Source organism: Rhinoderma darwinii, chromosome 1 (assembly GCF_050947455.1).
Source record: "Rhinoderma darwinii isolate aRhiDar2 chromosome 1, aRhiDar2.hap1, whole genome shotgun sequence".
Classification (NCBI taxonomy): Eukaryota; Metazoa; Chordata; class Amphibia; order Anura; family Rhinodermatidae; genus Rhinoderma; species Rhinoderma darwinii.
In genome coordinates, this window is record NC_134687.1 from 11,884,450 (window position 1) to 11,901,927 (window position 17,478).

Here is a 17,478-nt window from a genome sequence, read left to right on the forward strand (position 1 = left end):
TTATAAGCGGCCGAACTTGGTGTATGGATTGGATAGGATTGCTGTGGTAAATTGTATATATTTGTGGTGATTGTAGTTTTGTATATAATAAAAATTGTTAGGTTAGGGTTAGATGGGGGAAAAAATAGGTTGGGAGGGGGATTGGGGGGGGGGGTGTGTGCCTAGCCCAACCCTAGACTATGCGGACATGAGGAAGACATGGGGCGAGAGGTTGGGCTGGGGTGTCGGGTGTGGTGGAGGTGCCAGCATCTGGACTATGTGGACATGGGAGGACATGAGGCGAGATGCTGGCTAGGGTGGTGAGGGGTAGATAAAGATGGTTAGGGAGAGTTAGCTAGTAGTTGTCTGGGGAAAAAAAATTAAATAATTGAAAAATTAAAAAGAATAAAAAAAAAAAAAAAGGAAAAAAATAAATATATATAATAGTCTTTATTAGAGATGCTTTCAGTTATTATATTATTAGTAATGTTGTTGTTGTTGTTGTTGTTGTTGTTGTTATTATTATTATTAGTATTTCTTTCTTGTGTATCAGTGATTGGTCCCTGGTTGATAAGTTTGGTATATGTTTTATTTCTTGTTATAATATGATATGTTGGTGAGGGAATATCTGACGGGTGGGTTGTTTGTGGCCAGGTCCGGCTTGTTTCTGTACATAGTAATGTGTATGGTGTAAGAAGTTGTTTTGATTATTGTGGTGTATGATATGTTTTGTACTTTTACATAAAATAAAGAGATACAGGATGTAACTCAGGATCAGTACAGGATAAGTAATGTAATGTATGTACACAGTGACTCCACCAGCAGAATAGTGAGTGCAGCTCTGGAGTATAATACAGGATGTAACTCAGGATCAGTACAGGATAAGTAATGTAATGTATGTACACAGTGACTCCACGAGCAGAATAGTGACTGCAGCTCTGGAGTATAATACAGGATGTAACTCAGGATCGGTACAGGGTAAGTAATGTAATGTATGTACACAGTGACTCCACCAGCAGAATAGTGAGTGCAGCTCTGGAGTATAATACAGGATGTAACTCAAGATCAGTACAGGATAAGTAATGTAATGTATGTACACAGTGACTCCACCAGCAGAATAGTGAGTGCAGCTCTGGAGTATAATACAGGATATAACTCAGGATCAGTACAGGATAAGTAATGTAATGTATGTACAGTGACTCCACCAGCAGAATAGTGAGTGCAGCTCTGGAGTATAATACAGGATGTAACTCAGGATCAGTACAGGATAAGTAATGTAATGTATGTACACAGTGACTCCACGAGCAGAATAGTGACTGCAGCTCTGGAGTATAATACAGGATGTAACTCAGGATCGGTACAGGGTAAGTAATGTAATGTATGTACACAGTGACTCCACCAGCAGTATAGTGAGTGCAGCTCTGGAGTATAATACAGGATGTAACTCAGGATCAGTACAGGATAAGTAATGTAATGTATGTACACAGTGACTCCACCAGCAGAATAGTGAGTGCAGCTCTGGAGTATAATACAGGATATAACTCAGGATCAGTACAGGATAAGTAATGTAATGTATGTACACAGTGACTCCACCAGCAGAATAGTGAGTGCAGCTCTGGAGTATAATACAGGATGTAACTCAGGATCAGTACAGGATAAGTAATGTAATGTATGTACACAGTGACTCCACCAGCAGAATAGTGAGTGCAGCTCTGGAGTATAATACAGGATGTAACTCAGGATCAGTACAGGATAAGTAATGTAATGTATGTACACAGTGACTCCACCAGCAGAATAGCGAGTGCAGCTCTGGAGTATAATACAGGATGTAACTCCGGATCAGCACAGAATAAGTAATGTAATGTATGTACACAGTGACTCCACCAGCAGAATAGTGAGTGCAGCTCTGGAGTATAATACAGGATGTAACTCAGGATCAGTACAGGATAAGTAATGTAATGTATGTACACAGTGACTCCAACTGCAGAATAGCGAGTGCAACTCTGGAGTATAATACAGGATGTAACTCCGGATCAGCACAGAGTAAGTAATGTAATGTATGTACACAGTGACTCCACCAGCAGACTAGTGAGTGCAGCTCTGGAGTATAATACAGGATGTAACTCAGGATCAGTACAGGATAAGTAATGTAATGTATGTACACAGTGACTCCACCAGCAGAATAGCGAGTGCAGCTCTGGAGTATAATACAGGATGTAACTCCGGATCAGCACAGAATAAGTAATGTAATGTATGTACACAGTGACTCCACCAGCAGAATAGTGAGTGCAGCTCTGGAGTATAATACAGGATGTAACTCAGGATCAGTACAGGATAAGTAATGTAATGTATGTACACAGTGACTCCAACTGCAGAATAGCGAGTGCAACTCTGGAGTATAATACAGGATGTAACTCCGGATCAGCACAGAGTAAGTAATGTAATGTATGTACACAGTGACTCCACCAGCAGAATAGTGAGTGCAGCTCTGGAGTATAATAAAGGATGTAACTCAGGATCAGTACAGGATAAGTAATGTAATGTAATGTATATACACAGTGACTCCACCAGCAGAATAGTGAGTGCAGCTCTGGAGTTTAATACAGGATATAACTCAGGATCAGTACAGGATAAGTAATGTAATGTATGTACACAGTGACTCCACCAGCAGAATAGTGTGTGCAGCTCTGGAGTACAATAAATGTGTAACTAAGGATCAGTACAAGGTAAGTTTGTATTAATGGATGTATTAAGGAGCGGGTAATAATGATGAAAATTGTTCCATCAAAACCGCACCCAACATGATAAATTTGGAGCTCTTGCTTAATAAATTTAGTGCATTTCGCAACTTCTTTCAGCCACGCTCCTTTATACTCACAGCTAGGACACTGTCTAAGAAGCCTGTTATACTGGAGACAGTGGAGAGCATCTTCTTCTATGACTGAGGCCCCATGCACATGACAGCAAAAAACCTCCGTTTTTGCGGACCGCAATTGCGGTCCGCAAAAACGGAGCCATTCACTTTCATTGAACACTGACACCTTTCCGTAGCACTACGGAAGGGTGTCAGTGCCGTGGAAATGTTCCTGGAATTATGGAACTTGTCCGTTCTTTCGCATTTTGCGGGCCGTGCTCCCATACTTTGTATGGGAGCACGGCCCGAAAATGCGGCTGTCAGTCAGCGGCCGGCCGTGCCCGCAATCGCGGGCCGTGATTGCGGGCACGGTCGTGTGCATGGGGCCTTAGGGTTTAAGAAAAAAAATGTGGATTTTTAGCTTTGGATTAAACAATCGTCTGTGGCTGGCAGTGCATGCTGGGAATTGCACGTTGCAGACTACTACAACTAGCAAAATTCTATATATATATATATTTTTAATTATTAGACGTCATTGGACATTTGTCAGTCAATTATCCACATTGGGGTAGATTTATTATCACTGTCTAATAGTAAAAATAAACCAGGCGGGCAGAAGCAGCACCAAATTAATAGCAATGAGGCGCGCTGGGGACGATTTACTATACAAATTGCTCTAAAAAATTGGTATACATTGGAGTCATAAAATGTGGCAGATTTATTATCAGCGTGCGCCTTTGTTTGGGTGCCAAATATTATTCTAAAATACGCCAGCCTACAGGTGGAGTAAGGAACAGAAGAGTGTCATGTCTCGCCAGACGCTCCAAATTTATCACACCGCTTGCGCCATTTTGAAAAACTTGGGTCAGTTTCTGCTTCTTTTAGTATAGCGTTATCCTGGCTCATTTTCCGATAGTATTAATAGATCTCCCCCATTGTATGATACATCTTGCTGGACATGTTCGACACATTTTTTTTCGATGCCACCTCTTGGCTGGTGACATTGACGCCATTATTCTGCGGCAAAAAGAATGGTTATGCATTTACTTTAAAGGGGCAAACAGAGGACGGTGTGAACCCATTGTTTTACTAAGAGATTCGGCGTAGGGCTAAACTAGGAAGCAGAGTCTAAGGGATTGCTAGGTTTTACTCCTTATAGAGATGTGGACACCAGTATCCCCGGTTGATAACCCCAGTGTAGTCTCTCTTTGCACCGGCTGGCAGTCATCATGGCTAACCGGCAAGAGGTCAGGGCAGGCGACAGTCAAGAATGGTTAAAGTTCAGGCAACAGGAAATCCTAATATAATAGAATGCAGGGAAGAACTAGCGAACTAGTATAGAACCTAATTGCGGAGACACTGGAGCATTTTGGGAGGATCACTTTTATACACAGGAAAGGTGAGTAGATTTTGGGGAACACTGGCCCTTTAAGAGGTGAAGGGTCTGCGCATGCGCACTAGCTGCCGCAGTAGCCAAGCTACAGGGTGAACGTCGGCAGCGTGGGAATTTGCCAGCAACCGAGACCTGAAGAGTGGCGACAGCCAGGAGCCAGAAGACGCCGGGGATGGATGAGTGTACAAGGACGGCCGTTTCATGATAGACATGGGAGAAATAGATAGATAGATAGATAGATGGATGGATGGATGGATGGATGGATGGATGGATGGATGGATGGATGGATGGATGGATGGATGGATGGATGGATGGATGGATAGATAGATAGATAGATAGATGGATGGATAGATAGATAGATAGATAGATAGATAGATAGATAGATAGATAGATAGATAGATAGATAGATAGATAGATAGATAGATAGATAGATAGATAGATAGATAGATAGATAGATAGATAGATAGATATGAGATAGATAATAGATAGATAGATAGATAGATAGATAGATAGATAGATAGATAGATAGATAGATAGATAGATAGATAGATAGATAGATAGATAGATAGATAGATAGATAGATATGAGATAGATAGATATGAGATAGATAGATAGATAGATAGATAGATAGATAGATAGATAGATAGATAGATAGATAGATAGATATGAGATAGATAGATAGATAGATAGATAGATAGATAGATAGATAGATAGATAGATAGATAGATAGATGGCTGCCGGTTCATATGCTGTTCTGTAAATGGGATATATAATAGAATATGTCCATAGAAAACTTATTATACATCCCACAAAGCAGCTTGCATTGACAAGGGTGCAAATATTACATGTGAGCAAATCAGCCCCTCCCCCTTGCAGTGGTTGTAAAGGGCGGAGGGTTGAGGTAATCGTATATTACGGCACTAGACTCATTTAGACTGTATTTTTTAGCCGTATTTATAAGAAATGTAAGCTTGTAAAGATATTAAAATAAAAGCACAAAAAATATACAAAAATAATACACGGATATATATAATAACAAATACAAAATTGTGCCGGTAACTTATTGCTGCTCTCCCAGGGTCTGCACCGTCGTTGGGGTTCGTCTTGTTCGACAGCAATTCCCAGCTTCAGCTAAGTAGTCTTTTACTTGTCTGTAGCCAAAGACAATAATACAGGAGCTGACTGAGTAGTATATGGAGGACAGGATGCCATAAAGAGCGGAGAGCATGTCACTTTCATAGTCATTCATGAGGCCGGAGACTACGGCTATCCATACCACATCACTGGAGATCCAGCAGATGACGTATAAGGACAGGAGGGACAGCAGTATTTTTGTTGCCTGAGCTGTGTGCTTGTTCCAGCCTCGTCTTACCGTCATGGTGTCCCTCACTTGTCTTCGGTGTCTACATATGAGGTCTATTATAAACCAATTTAAGATAACCACCAAGATGATCAACAAGAAGTCCACACTCACCGTGGCATACGTGAGAACTCTCAAAAGTTCACTTTGGGATGGGCCGATGCAGTTGGTACTGGTCATCATTATGTTGCTCTTATTACGAAGACCCAAGGATTCTGGGTAGAGAAGGTACGGCGTATGGAAAGTAATACTTATGGCCCAACATCCTGCCAGAGACCAGTTGACATACCGTGCTTGGTGTCGATGGATGGACTTGGACCAACGATGGCCAGGTCTTCTTATCTTGATGAGATGAAGAAAGCTCAAGTTCTCCACCGACCATATGCTGATCAGTCGAAGAGTGTGGTAAAAATAAAGCAAGAATCTACATCCCGAAGGGCCAAAAACTTTAGCATTGAACAATATAAGGAGCCCAGGTATCTCCTTGTAACAACACAGCAGAAGGTTGACCACGGCCATGTTCACAATAATCCTGTCCAGAGGCTGAAACACTTTGTTTTTGACGGCATTGCTCACAAAGGCAAAGATAAGAACCAAGTTTGCAACCGTCCCGAAAAGAGCAGAAAAATAAATAGTGAGAGAAACAATATCTGGAGCATTTAAGATCATAGTTTGGGTTGTTCCTCTATAATTCGCCCTCGATATGTTCTTGGACACCTTGGGTCTCCAGTAGAAGCATCGTATTCGCAGGCTGTGCTCTTCTGGGAAAGTTCTGATGCAGCTGGACAGTTTCGTCCTTTATAAGGTCTCCTGTGATGAGAAGCAGAAGGTGTGATTCCTTTATCTGAGTCACCATGGTAGCATTTATTTCCACTGAGATAGCTTACATGTCCTGTAGAGCAGCGGAGGAACTGATGACAGGTGTGACAGGTGTGACAGGTGTGTGCTCACAGTGTGAAATGTCAATCAACAAGAGATGTCCACATGTCAGTAGTAGAAAAAAAATATACGGTGGACTCTAGAGACAAGGACATAAAAGTTTACAAATGTAAAAAAAAATGTAATTCATTTTTTTTTTGGCCTTTACATTAGATTGGCCACCATTCATGACGAGGATGAGGATAGTCTTAAAGGCATAGCCAAGAAGGGGTTGGCAGGGAGCATGCCCCAGGTGTTGGGTGCTGGATGCCAGGGGTTGTGCCAACAATCCACCCTGCCTTGGTGAGGGTATTTAGATACAAGGTTAGGGCAATGAACCAAATCTTTGCCTCTTGGTAAGAAAAGCTTAGCCGTGACTCTGGCTAGCCTTTAAAAGGGTTGGCACATGGAGACAACCCTTGCCCTATAAGGGTATATGGATATCATAGAAGGGTATCCCACACTCGGGACCCCACTCTATGAACCAGAACAGAGAGCCACTCTCTAAGAGTGTCTCTAGCTCTGGTGGACCCGGCTTGTCCATGTATTAGGTACAGTTGAATGGTGTCCTTGTAATGCTACATTTCTAGCCATGAGCGGCTTACCCCGGTGATGACAGCTGATCGCCCGGGCCGGATTACACAGCCCCCTGTGTCTCTCTGCTCCGCTGCAGGATAAAAGCAGCTCGCTGCCTGGGCCCACGTCTGACGCTGTTCTGAACAATAGGGAATTTCCCCGAAAGTTTGGGCTTGTGTGTTTACACAATTCTTTTGTCCATTATGAAATTGTTACTCCCCCTGTATGTTGTAAGAATCCTATCCTAACCAATAAAAAAAAAAAATCGCTACTGACGGTGGCATCTAAGGGTTAAAATGAGCGGGATCGCGAGTCATACAGCTGAACCGCTCACGCTCCATACTTCTCCCCCCCCCAGCCACCGCTGTATATACGGAAGGGGTTAAATACAAGTTTTCCAGAGAAGCTGCATTACAGCAGGGATTTACACATTTACTAAAGTTTGTCCCTTACCGGATGTTCGTGTCTGTATCGGGATCGGTTATGTAACTATTGATTATCCTTCTCTTTTCTTTGGGATTTTTGATATATGGGGGTGTTTAGTCTATGGGAATGTTTCCGAGATGTACTTATATACTGTTTTGTATACTGGCTCCAGCAATGACCTGGTTAATAGGATGTTGGGTTACCTGCAGACTCGCCTGATTTATAATAGGTCCATGATGGTTTATAACGCACTCGTATGTGAATCTAATCCATGTCGTGACCGAGGACTGCAGTGCTGGAAACGTGTCTGGTCACTCGTGGACTTTCATGGCGACGTGATTTAACGATTTAAGAATTTAACGAATAATAAAAACATTATTTTATACAAGTGCTGGATCTCCGCGTCTCTTTTGGTTCCCCTTTCTGTGAGCCAGCGGGAAGCCGCACACTTGTGGATAAAGACTGGGATGCTAATAATCGGACGCCAGAAGCGGTGAGACGTTTTTCAGTTTTACTTGGAAACTACATCGACCACGGTTACTACAGTAAGAGTTCAGAGACATGGTGTGGGGGCCGTGGGGTCAACTGTGACTGCTGCGGCGCCCTATAAATACACCCAAGACCGGCTCCAGGTTTATGTAGACCCTTGGGTGGCAAAGACTTAGTGGCCCCCTTTGCGGGTTAACTCACGGTGGCAGTAAAGTGCCACACAGCCTCCTTCCCAAGAAGTGCCACACAGCCTCCCTCCCGGGTAGTGCCACAGAGCCCCCTCCCAGGTAGTGCCACACAGGCCCCCATCCCAGGTAGTGCCACACAGCCCCCTCCCAGGTAGTGCCACACAGTACCCCTCACAGGAAGTGCCACAGAGCCCCCTTCCCAAGTAGTGCCACACAGCCCCCCTCCCAGGTAGTGCCACACAGCCCCCCTCCCTGGTAGTGCCACACAGGCCCCCTCCCAGGTAGTGCCACACAGCCCCCTCCCAGGTAGTGCCACACAGTCCCCCCTCCCAGGAAGTGCCACACAGCCCCCCTCCCATGTATTGCCACACAGCCCCCCTCCCGGGTAGTGCCACACAGACACCGTCCTGGGTAGTGCCACACAGCCCCCTCCCTGGTAGTGCCACCCAGTCCCCCCTCCGAGGTAGTGCCACACAGCCCCCTTACCAAGTAATGCCACACAGCCCCCCTCCCTGGTAGTGCCGCACAGCCCCCTCTCTGTTACCCCTACCTAGTAGGGCCACACAGCCCCCTCTCTGTTACCCCTACCTAGTAGTGCCACACAGCCCCCCTCAGGTACCCCTACCTGGTAGTGCCACACAGCTTTTTTAGGCATACGCCAACTGAATGGCTGCAGCACTCGGTCCCGATGGGTCAGGTCTCATACACGAGATCGCAAGATAGAGCAACTTTTGTCTGGAGATTCCCACCAAGGTCTTCTCACGTGTGTCCATGACAAGATAGAAGACGGTCCTCCATATAAGTCATCCGCAGACTATCTATTCTGTCAATTCTGATGGCTGGCGATTCTTCACATGCGTTTTCCAGTTTTATGCAAACAAAGTTTAACCCTTTAGAGATTTTAGTTTTTTCCTCCCCTCCTTACAAGAGCCATAACTTTTTTAGTTTTCTGTCGACATATGACGGCTTGTTTTTTTGTGGGACGAGTTGTAGTTTTTTAATGGCACCATTTATTGTACGGAGTAATGTACTGGGAGACTGGAAAAAAAATATTTGTGGGGTGTAATAAGAAAAAAAATGCCACCATTGTATTTGGGGTTTCTTTGTTCTTTATTTTTCCATCGATTGAGCGGTGTGTGCAGAGCCGGCTCCAGGCTTATGTGGGCCCTTGGGTGACAGACTTAGGGGGCCCCTTTGCGGGGGAACCTATGGTGGCAGTAAACGCCAGTTTGTGCCCCCATATAGAATTTAGGCCTCCAATTTTTGCCCCAATATAGAAGTTAGGCCTCATATAAGTTATAATGCCCCTGTTTATGCCCCCATATAGACGTTAGGCCTCCAGTTTGTGCCCCCATATAAATGTTAGGCCTCCTATGTCCCCATATAGTAGTTAGGCCCCCAGTTTGTGCCCCCATATATACAGTGCCCTCTGTTAGATAATGCCACAGTGCTCTCTGTAGACACACACAACCCCCTGTAGATAGCGCTAGACTCAGTCTAGGAGTGGAATCCCCAGCCAGAGCATTGCCCAGTCTTTAGCAGGGGATTCCTCTCTGGGAGGAGCCCCTGAAGTCACTGTCCATGTATGGATAGTGACATCAGGGGCCTCTCCTGGAGCATTATCACTGGCCAGAGCATCCGCAACGCTCTGGGGGGATTCTCCTACTAGACAGGGGCTCCCTCTAGGAGCGGAATCCCCAGCCAGAGCGTAGGCAATGCTCTGGACAGGGATTCCGCTCCTGGAGGATCCATAACAATAGCGGCAGCATAAAGCACCCGGTGGCTAAGTGGGCCCCCCTCCAAAGGTAATTGCAGTATATTGTGTTTTTTACTGGCTCCTATTAAGCCCCACCTCTAGAACAGAGGGGCAATTTTTTCCTTTTAAGCCACGCCTCTAACCCTGCCCAATCCCCACCCATACACACCCAGTTCAGCCCACACCATATCACGCTACCATAGTGCCTCTTCACAGTATAAAGCCCCAATAAAACCCCACACACAGTATAATACCCCATAGTGCCTCCCACACAGTATAATGCCCCCATAGCTGCCCCCACACGGAATAATGCCCCCATAACTGCCCATATAATGCCCCATAGATACCATGATACAGTCCCCATATAATTGCCCCATATAATGCCCCATAGATGCCCTGATACAGTCCCCATATAACTGCTCCCATATAATGAGCCATAGATACCCTGATACAGTATAAAGCCAGCACAGATGCCATCATACAGTATAATGCCCACACAGATGACCCCATACAGTATAATGCCCACACAGATGCTCCCATACAGTTTAATACCTGCACAAATTCCCCCATACAGCATAATGCCCGCATAGCTGCCCCATACAGCATAATGATCCTATAGCTGCCCCATACAGTATAATGCCCCCATAGATGCTACCATACAGTATAATGCCCCCCGCAACTGCCCTTATACAGTATAATGCCCCTATAGCTGCCCCATACAGTATAATGTCTCCTTAGCTGCCACCATACAAAATAATGCCCGTTTAGCTGCCCCCATACAATATAATTCCCCATAGCTGCCCCCATAACAAAAATGCTGCCTTAGCAGCCACCATACAGTTTAATGCCCCATTCACTGCCCTTGGGTCCAGTGTCCACATATAAAATGCCAGTGCCGACTTAGTGCCATAGTGCTTGTCACGCCTGTCGGGTATGTGGACCCACTCGGCTGCTCCGCCATAGCGGAGTAGCAGCTGGCCGAACTACAGTCAATAATGGTCTCTGTGGTAAAAGTACCTGGGAGGATGTTCAGGCAGGTGTTCGGAGTAGCAGATGCGTGACATGGATGACGCTTGGCGTGGCAGATGACACCAGCTGTGGCAGACAACACCAGATGTAGCGGATGATACCAGATGTGGCAGATGACATGGAACGTGGCAGATGACAACACGACTCCAACTCCAACACTAAATGCAGCTCAGGAACAAGCACACAGTTTTGGGATACAGGTAGTAGGATACGGGAACACTGGGAGAAGGATAACAACTAAGGGACCATTTGCAGGACTAACATAGGAATACACAACAATGCTCAGGCAAGGAGTGGGAGGGCAGAACCCTTTATATAGTCCAGGAAGTAAGGGTATAGGCTAGGGAACATTTAGTTGGTGCACGCACTGGCCCTTCAAGGCACCCTAGAAGCAGAAGGATGCAGCCGTGTGAGCTGACATCTCCTAGGAGGGGGATGGCGACAAACTCCTAGTGTCCCGCTGTGCGGCTGCCGGTATGTACGGAATGCTGGTGGTCAGCGACCGCGGACACAACAGTGCTTATGTAGATAGTGCCACACACAGTGCCCATGTAGATAGCACCACAGTGTCCCCTGTATATAGTGCCCATATAGCGTAGTGCCAGAGTGCCCATAGTAGATAGTGCCACATCCCTCTTGAAGATTGTGCCAATCCCTCTATAAATAGCACTATTCCGACTGTAGATAGCACCATTGGGGCTCGCTCTAGGAGTGGAATCCCCAGCCAGAGCATCGGCCATGCGGTAGCTGGGGACTCCGCTATAGGGGTAGCCTCTGACGTCATTGTCCATATATGTATAGTAACACCAGGAGTTTTTACAGGAGCAGAATCCCCGGCCAGACTGTTAGCAACGCTATAGCCGCCAAAGGCTCCTCTAGAGCGGAATCCTCGGCCAGAGCATCAGAAACGCTCTGGCCGGGGAATCTGCTCTAGGAGGTGCCCCTGACGTCACTGTCCACATATGAACTGTGATGTTAGGGACTTTAAGAGGGCAGAATCCCCGGCCACAGCGTCGGCAACGCTCTGGCCGGTAGTTTGCTCTTGGTGGATCCACTGACTTCACTGTTCATATATGTACAGTGATGTCAAGGGTTTTCCCAAGACAGGAGTCCCCAGCCAGACAGCTTGCTTTGCTCTGGCCGAGGACTCCAAAGTGACGTAAAGGGCTTCCCCGGGCTCAATGCTGTATACGTGGTGTCTTCTCTATAAATACTGAATACGTGGTGACCTCTATAAATACTGTATATGCTGTGACTGCGCTATAAATACTGTATACGTGGTGAATTCTCTATATATATATACTGTATGCGTGGTGTCCTCTACAAATACTGTATACGTGGTGACTCCTCGATAAACTGTATACCTGGTGACCCCTATATATACTGTATACATGGTGTCCTCTACAAATACCGTATACGTAGTGACTCCTCTCTAAATACTGTATATCTGGTGACCTTTAAAAATACTGTATATGTGGTGACTTCTTTATAAATACTGTATACGTGGTGACCACTATATATGTGGTATCCTCTATATATACTGTATACGTGATGACTTCTCTATAAGTACTGTATACGTGGTGACTTTTCTATATATACTGTATACGTCGTAACTTCTCTAGATATACTGTGTACGTGGTGACCTCTATATATACTGTATATGTGGTGACCTCCATATATACTGTGTAGGTGGTGACCTCTATATATACTGTATACATGGTGACTTCTCTATATATACTGTATATGTGGTGACCTCTTTAAATACTGACTGTATACATGGTGACTTCTCTATATATTCTGTTTACGTGGTGACTTCTCTATATATACTGTATACGTGGTGACCTCTATATATATATATACAGTATACGTGGTGACAACTATGCATACTGTATATGTAGTGGTGAGTTCTCTCCTTCTCTCTCTCTCTATATATATATATATATATATATATATATACACTGTATATGTGGTGACCTCTATAAATACTATATATGGGGTGACCTCTATAAATACTATATATGGGGTGACCTCTATAAATACTATATATGTGGTGACTTCTCTATGTGGTGACCTCTATACATACTGTATATGTCGTGGGGACTTCTATATATATTGTATATGTGGTGACCTCTATAAATACTATATATGTGGTGACCCTATAAATACTATATATGTGGTGACCCTATAAATACTATATATGTGGTGACCCTATAAATACTATATATGTGGTACACCCAATGTACAGGAAGCTCTGAGCTCTCCTTGGCCACGGCTCTTTGGGTTACGTGGGCTCCGTGTGTAGCTAGGTGATTGAAGGCTTGGGAATATGCAGGTGCCTGACACATTAAGATAAAGAGCAATCCATATTATTTGTACACACTGGACGTGTGTAAACAGGGCGATGGTCATTACCGGGAGCGCACCTTGTAAGGACTCACTTATGGGATTTTATTTGAGCACTTTTACGTCTCATTCTTGTCACCAGTGTTTACAGAGCGCGGCATTGACGGTTTGTTTTCTACCCACTTATAGGAAATCCTCCAGAAGTACCTGCGGTCATACAGGGCATCTATAACAGGGTCTGGTCCCTTTAAGGCAACATACACACCTTTTTTTTTTTTTTTACATTGGTTTTTATTTTTTTTTAAAACGCATCTACTTTAAAAAGAAAATAAAAAGCAGCTTTTTTTGTGTTTTTTCTTCTAACGCACGATTTATAAAAAAAAAAAATTTAGTTTGTAGTGCGTTTAGTATTTCCCTATTAACTTTCAGCTAACTTCTGGGCGCAGCATTTTTTGCCCAAAAATAAAGTGTCAAAAAATGTGTGCAGGTCCCCTATGGCCCTCGAAAGCATGACTGCGATGAGAATGTCTTGATTTACTTCTGTGTTTTCTCTCCCTGTCAGCTTTGGGTCAAGGAAGTAGCTAAGCTCCTGCAGCCATATTTGGTAGCTATGGAACATTCATTGGGTCACAGAGTCACCCAGGCTCCATAGAAATACAACGTCTCTTATAGAGGCGAAACTTGAACCTCCGCGGCCCCAATGCAAAATCTGTAAGATACCATCTGACATCTATAATACTAGTGCCTTCTTATGTAGCAGAGGGTCCTTTGGGCCCCCCGCAGACACTCAGGCGTGGGTGCAACTGCTACCTCTGCACCCCCTATAGCTAGGCTACTGGTCACAAATATGTCCCTCCTGGTTTATGAATATAATGCAAGAACAACAGTGAAGACTGACACCTATGTAGGCTGGATTGTTAAGGGGAATTCCCTGTAATGTTCTTTATCTTCGCAACGCAGATTTATATGACAATCAATGCCTGTGGAAGGAGACAACCCCCTTTAGGTAGAGATGATGGCCATTAGTAGTTGTCACCCGGAATAAGGGCCCCACCCGTATTGCAGCACACTTTCACCCATATTTTTAAAGGGGCCACAATTCTACTGGCAGTCATAGGATTGATAGGTTAACACTTATGTGCCTTAAACAATGTAGGGGCCCATTCCTGTCTTTGCTATGGGGCCCCATCAATTTTAGTTACTTCTGTATACAACCATGAAATAGAAGATGGGACTGGAGAAATGAACTGGAGCCAGGAACAAATTACATCCAGTAAATAACCCAGTATAGAACGGGCAGAGATACCGCCGACGCAGCTACAACGTTCCCAGCGTTCAATTAGAGACGGAAAACTTTGAGGACGGAATGTGTGTAATGTATCCAGGGAGATATCTAACGATAGAAACATTGTGTCAATACGGAGGCAGGAGAGTGTAATAAAATGCCTGATAATCAGCCTGATAAAGCTCCGGGAGCGGAGTACTGACACGCACGTGTGTGTGTGTGTGTGTGTGTGTGTGTGTGTATATATACTGTGTTTGTGTGTGTATATTAAATTAGTAGAGCTAAGTGAATTTTCCGAAAAATCGTTTCGAGTCCAATTCTGGTTCAATTCAGTCAAAATAAATTTGTTGCGAATTGAAAGTGGCCCGATTGCCCTGAAAAGTTGTGTATGACACTCTGCGGGCTTCTGGGTCTGTGTCCAATCCCTATCAAGCTCTTTAACACCAAACCAGTATTAGGCTATGTTCACATCTGCGTCAGGGCTCCGTTCCATCTGAGCTTTCCGTCGGAACGGAGCCCTGACTGACACAAACTGAAAACGTAGGTTTCCATTTCCATCACCATTGATTTCAATGGTGACGGATCTGGTGCCAATGGTTTCAGTTTGTCTCCGTTCTGCAAGGGTTCCGTCGTTTTGACCGGATGATTATCGTAGTAGACTACGGTATTTATCCGGTCAAAACGACGGAACGGAGCCCTGACGCAGATGTGAACGAAGCCTTAGTCATGTAAAAGTAACAGCGACATATATGGCTGTGGGTAAACGGATATTAGCCGGTGGTAACAAGCAACCTGTTTATAAACACTCTGCATTGTCAGACTTTTTTATACTTTTTAAAACTAAAAAACTTCACTTGGACACAGACTGAAGTATAACGGTGCTGTAAAAAATACTTGATGCAGAACAATACGCCAATTTTTGTTGCCGCTATTATATATATATTCAAAACAATATTTCAGTGGCGTTTGTTTTAGAAGGCAGCCGCACGCTACCCGGACCAGGATTATTAATATTATTGAAGAAGATTTGTGAATGTTGTGATGAAGATTGGCAATTCACAAATCTATCTCTTTTTAAAGGAGTTCTCCAGGGCATTTTATATTGTTGGCCTATCTTTAGGATAGGCCATCAATATCAGTTCGGTGGGGATATGACTCCTGGCACCCCACGATCAGCTGATTGACGAATGGCGAGGCCTCTGCATAGCTTACGAGGCACAGCGCAGTACAAATCGGTTGCGGCTGTGCCTGGGATTGCAGTATCGGTCCCAATCAAGCGACTGTGCTGTAGTCAGTTGATCGGCGGGGGTGCAAGGAGTCGGACCCCCAATGATCTGATACTGATGATCTGTCCTAAGGATAGTTCATCGATATAAAATGCCCAGAGAACCCCTGTAATGTAAAACAAATTGGAGACACAGACAGGAGAGAGCAGGGGCTATGCATTTCTATGAAGTCAGGGTGACTCTGTGACTAAATGAGAGCACCAGAGTTGCTAAAAAATGGCTGCTGTTATTGTACTTTTTCCTGGACCGAACTACAAGAAGAAGAAGAAGAAGAAGAAGAAGAAGAGGTCAGGAGCAGAACTCGCTGGAAATAAGCCGAGCACACGGATAGAATAAGGAGAGTTCTCAGCTCTGTTACATTTTCATTTCGAGGTGCGCATTGTTTCCTCCGCTTACATTGTGTCACATGTATAAAGGACTCACATTTATCACACCGGGAGAGAAAGAGATTGGAAATGTCAAACAAAAAAAGGCAAAGGAATAGAAGCAATGGTATTAGCCCGTGGTTTGACCTTATCCTGGTAAAATAATTTTCTATGTATATATAGATGTAACTGACGGTAACTGAAAATACTGTTAAGTTACATCATATAAGTAACTGAAATAAAAATCATAGCTTTTACTCCAGTCACATCCAAAGCAGCATTCAAAATTGTTTTGGTAAACACTGTTTTGTTAGAGACATCTCTCGAGGTGCATTTATTACTTTGTCGACAACTTATTTGAATAGCCGGCATGCGATAGCACGTTTCGTCTGCCGTTAAAAGATGATTGTCGGGGGTTTCTGAAGCCGACTGATCACAAGGTCAGCTTCAATCTGTCTCATCAAGACAGATCAGATTTTTGCACATTGCCTGCACACACTGAACCAATAAAGATTGTTGATGTAAGTTTAGAAATTAGCAGTATACTGGGTGCAGCTTTGGATGTGACACCATACCAAAATGGCTACATCCGTATAGCAGAAAGTTTTAAAGGGGACCCTCTACCTTTACCTAATATATTATGGTACAAGTTAAGATAAAGATGGCTGCATCCGTATATCAGAAAGTGTTAAAGGGACCCTCTACCTTTACCATAATATATTAGGTGAAGGTAGAGGGTCCCTTTAACACTTTCTGATATACTGATGTAGCCATCTTTATCTTGGCTCGCTCCGTAATATATTAGGTAAAGGTACAGGGTCCCTTTAAAACTTTCTGATATATGGATGTAACCATCTTTATCGTGACTCGCTCCGTAATATATTAGGTAAAGGTAGAGGTTCCCAATAAACTTTCTGATATACGGATGTAGCCATCTTTATCTTGACTTGCTACGTAATATATTAGGTAAAGGTAGAGGGTCCCTTTAAAACTTTCTGATATACGGATGTAGCCATCTTTATCTTGACTTGCTACGTAATATATTAGGTAAAGGTAGAGGGTCCCTTTAAAACTTTCTGATATATGGATATAGCCATCTTTATCTTGACTTGCTACGTAATATATTAGGTAATGGTAGAGGGTCCCAATAAACTTTCTGATATACGGATGCAGCCATTTTTATTGTGACTCGCTCTGTAATATATTAGGTAATGGTAGAGGGTCCCTTTAA

At 44.0% G+C, this 17,478-nt stretch overlaps 1 protein-coding gene across 1 annotated transcript; it reads right to left on the reverse strand.

Annotated features, from left to right (window-relative positions):
• Positions 1-5,286: 5,286 nt before the first annotated feature.
• LOC142715053 (olfactory receptor class A-like protein 1) lies at positions 5,287-6,255 on the reverse strand. Its single transcript, XM_075848661.1, has one exon. The coding sequence runs from the start codon at positions 6,253-6,255 to the stop codon at positions 5,287-5,289; it is 969 nt and encodes a 322-aa protein (XP_075704776.1).
• Between the last annotated feature and the right edge of the window lie 11,223 nt (positions 6,256-17,478).

Bases quoted from the DNA above. Each gene is read 5' to 3' on its own strand.
- LOC142715053 (XM_075848661.1), bottom strand. From the start codon at position 6,255: ATGATCTTAAATGCTCCAGATATTGTTTCTCTCACTATTTATTTTTCT.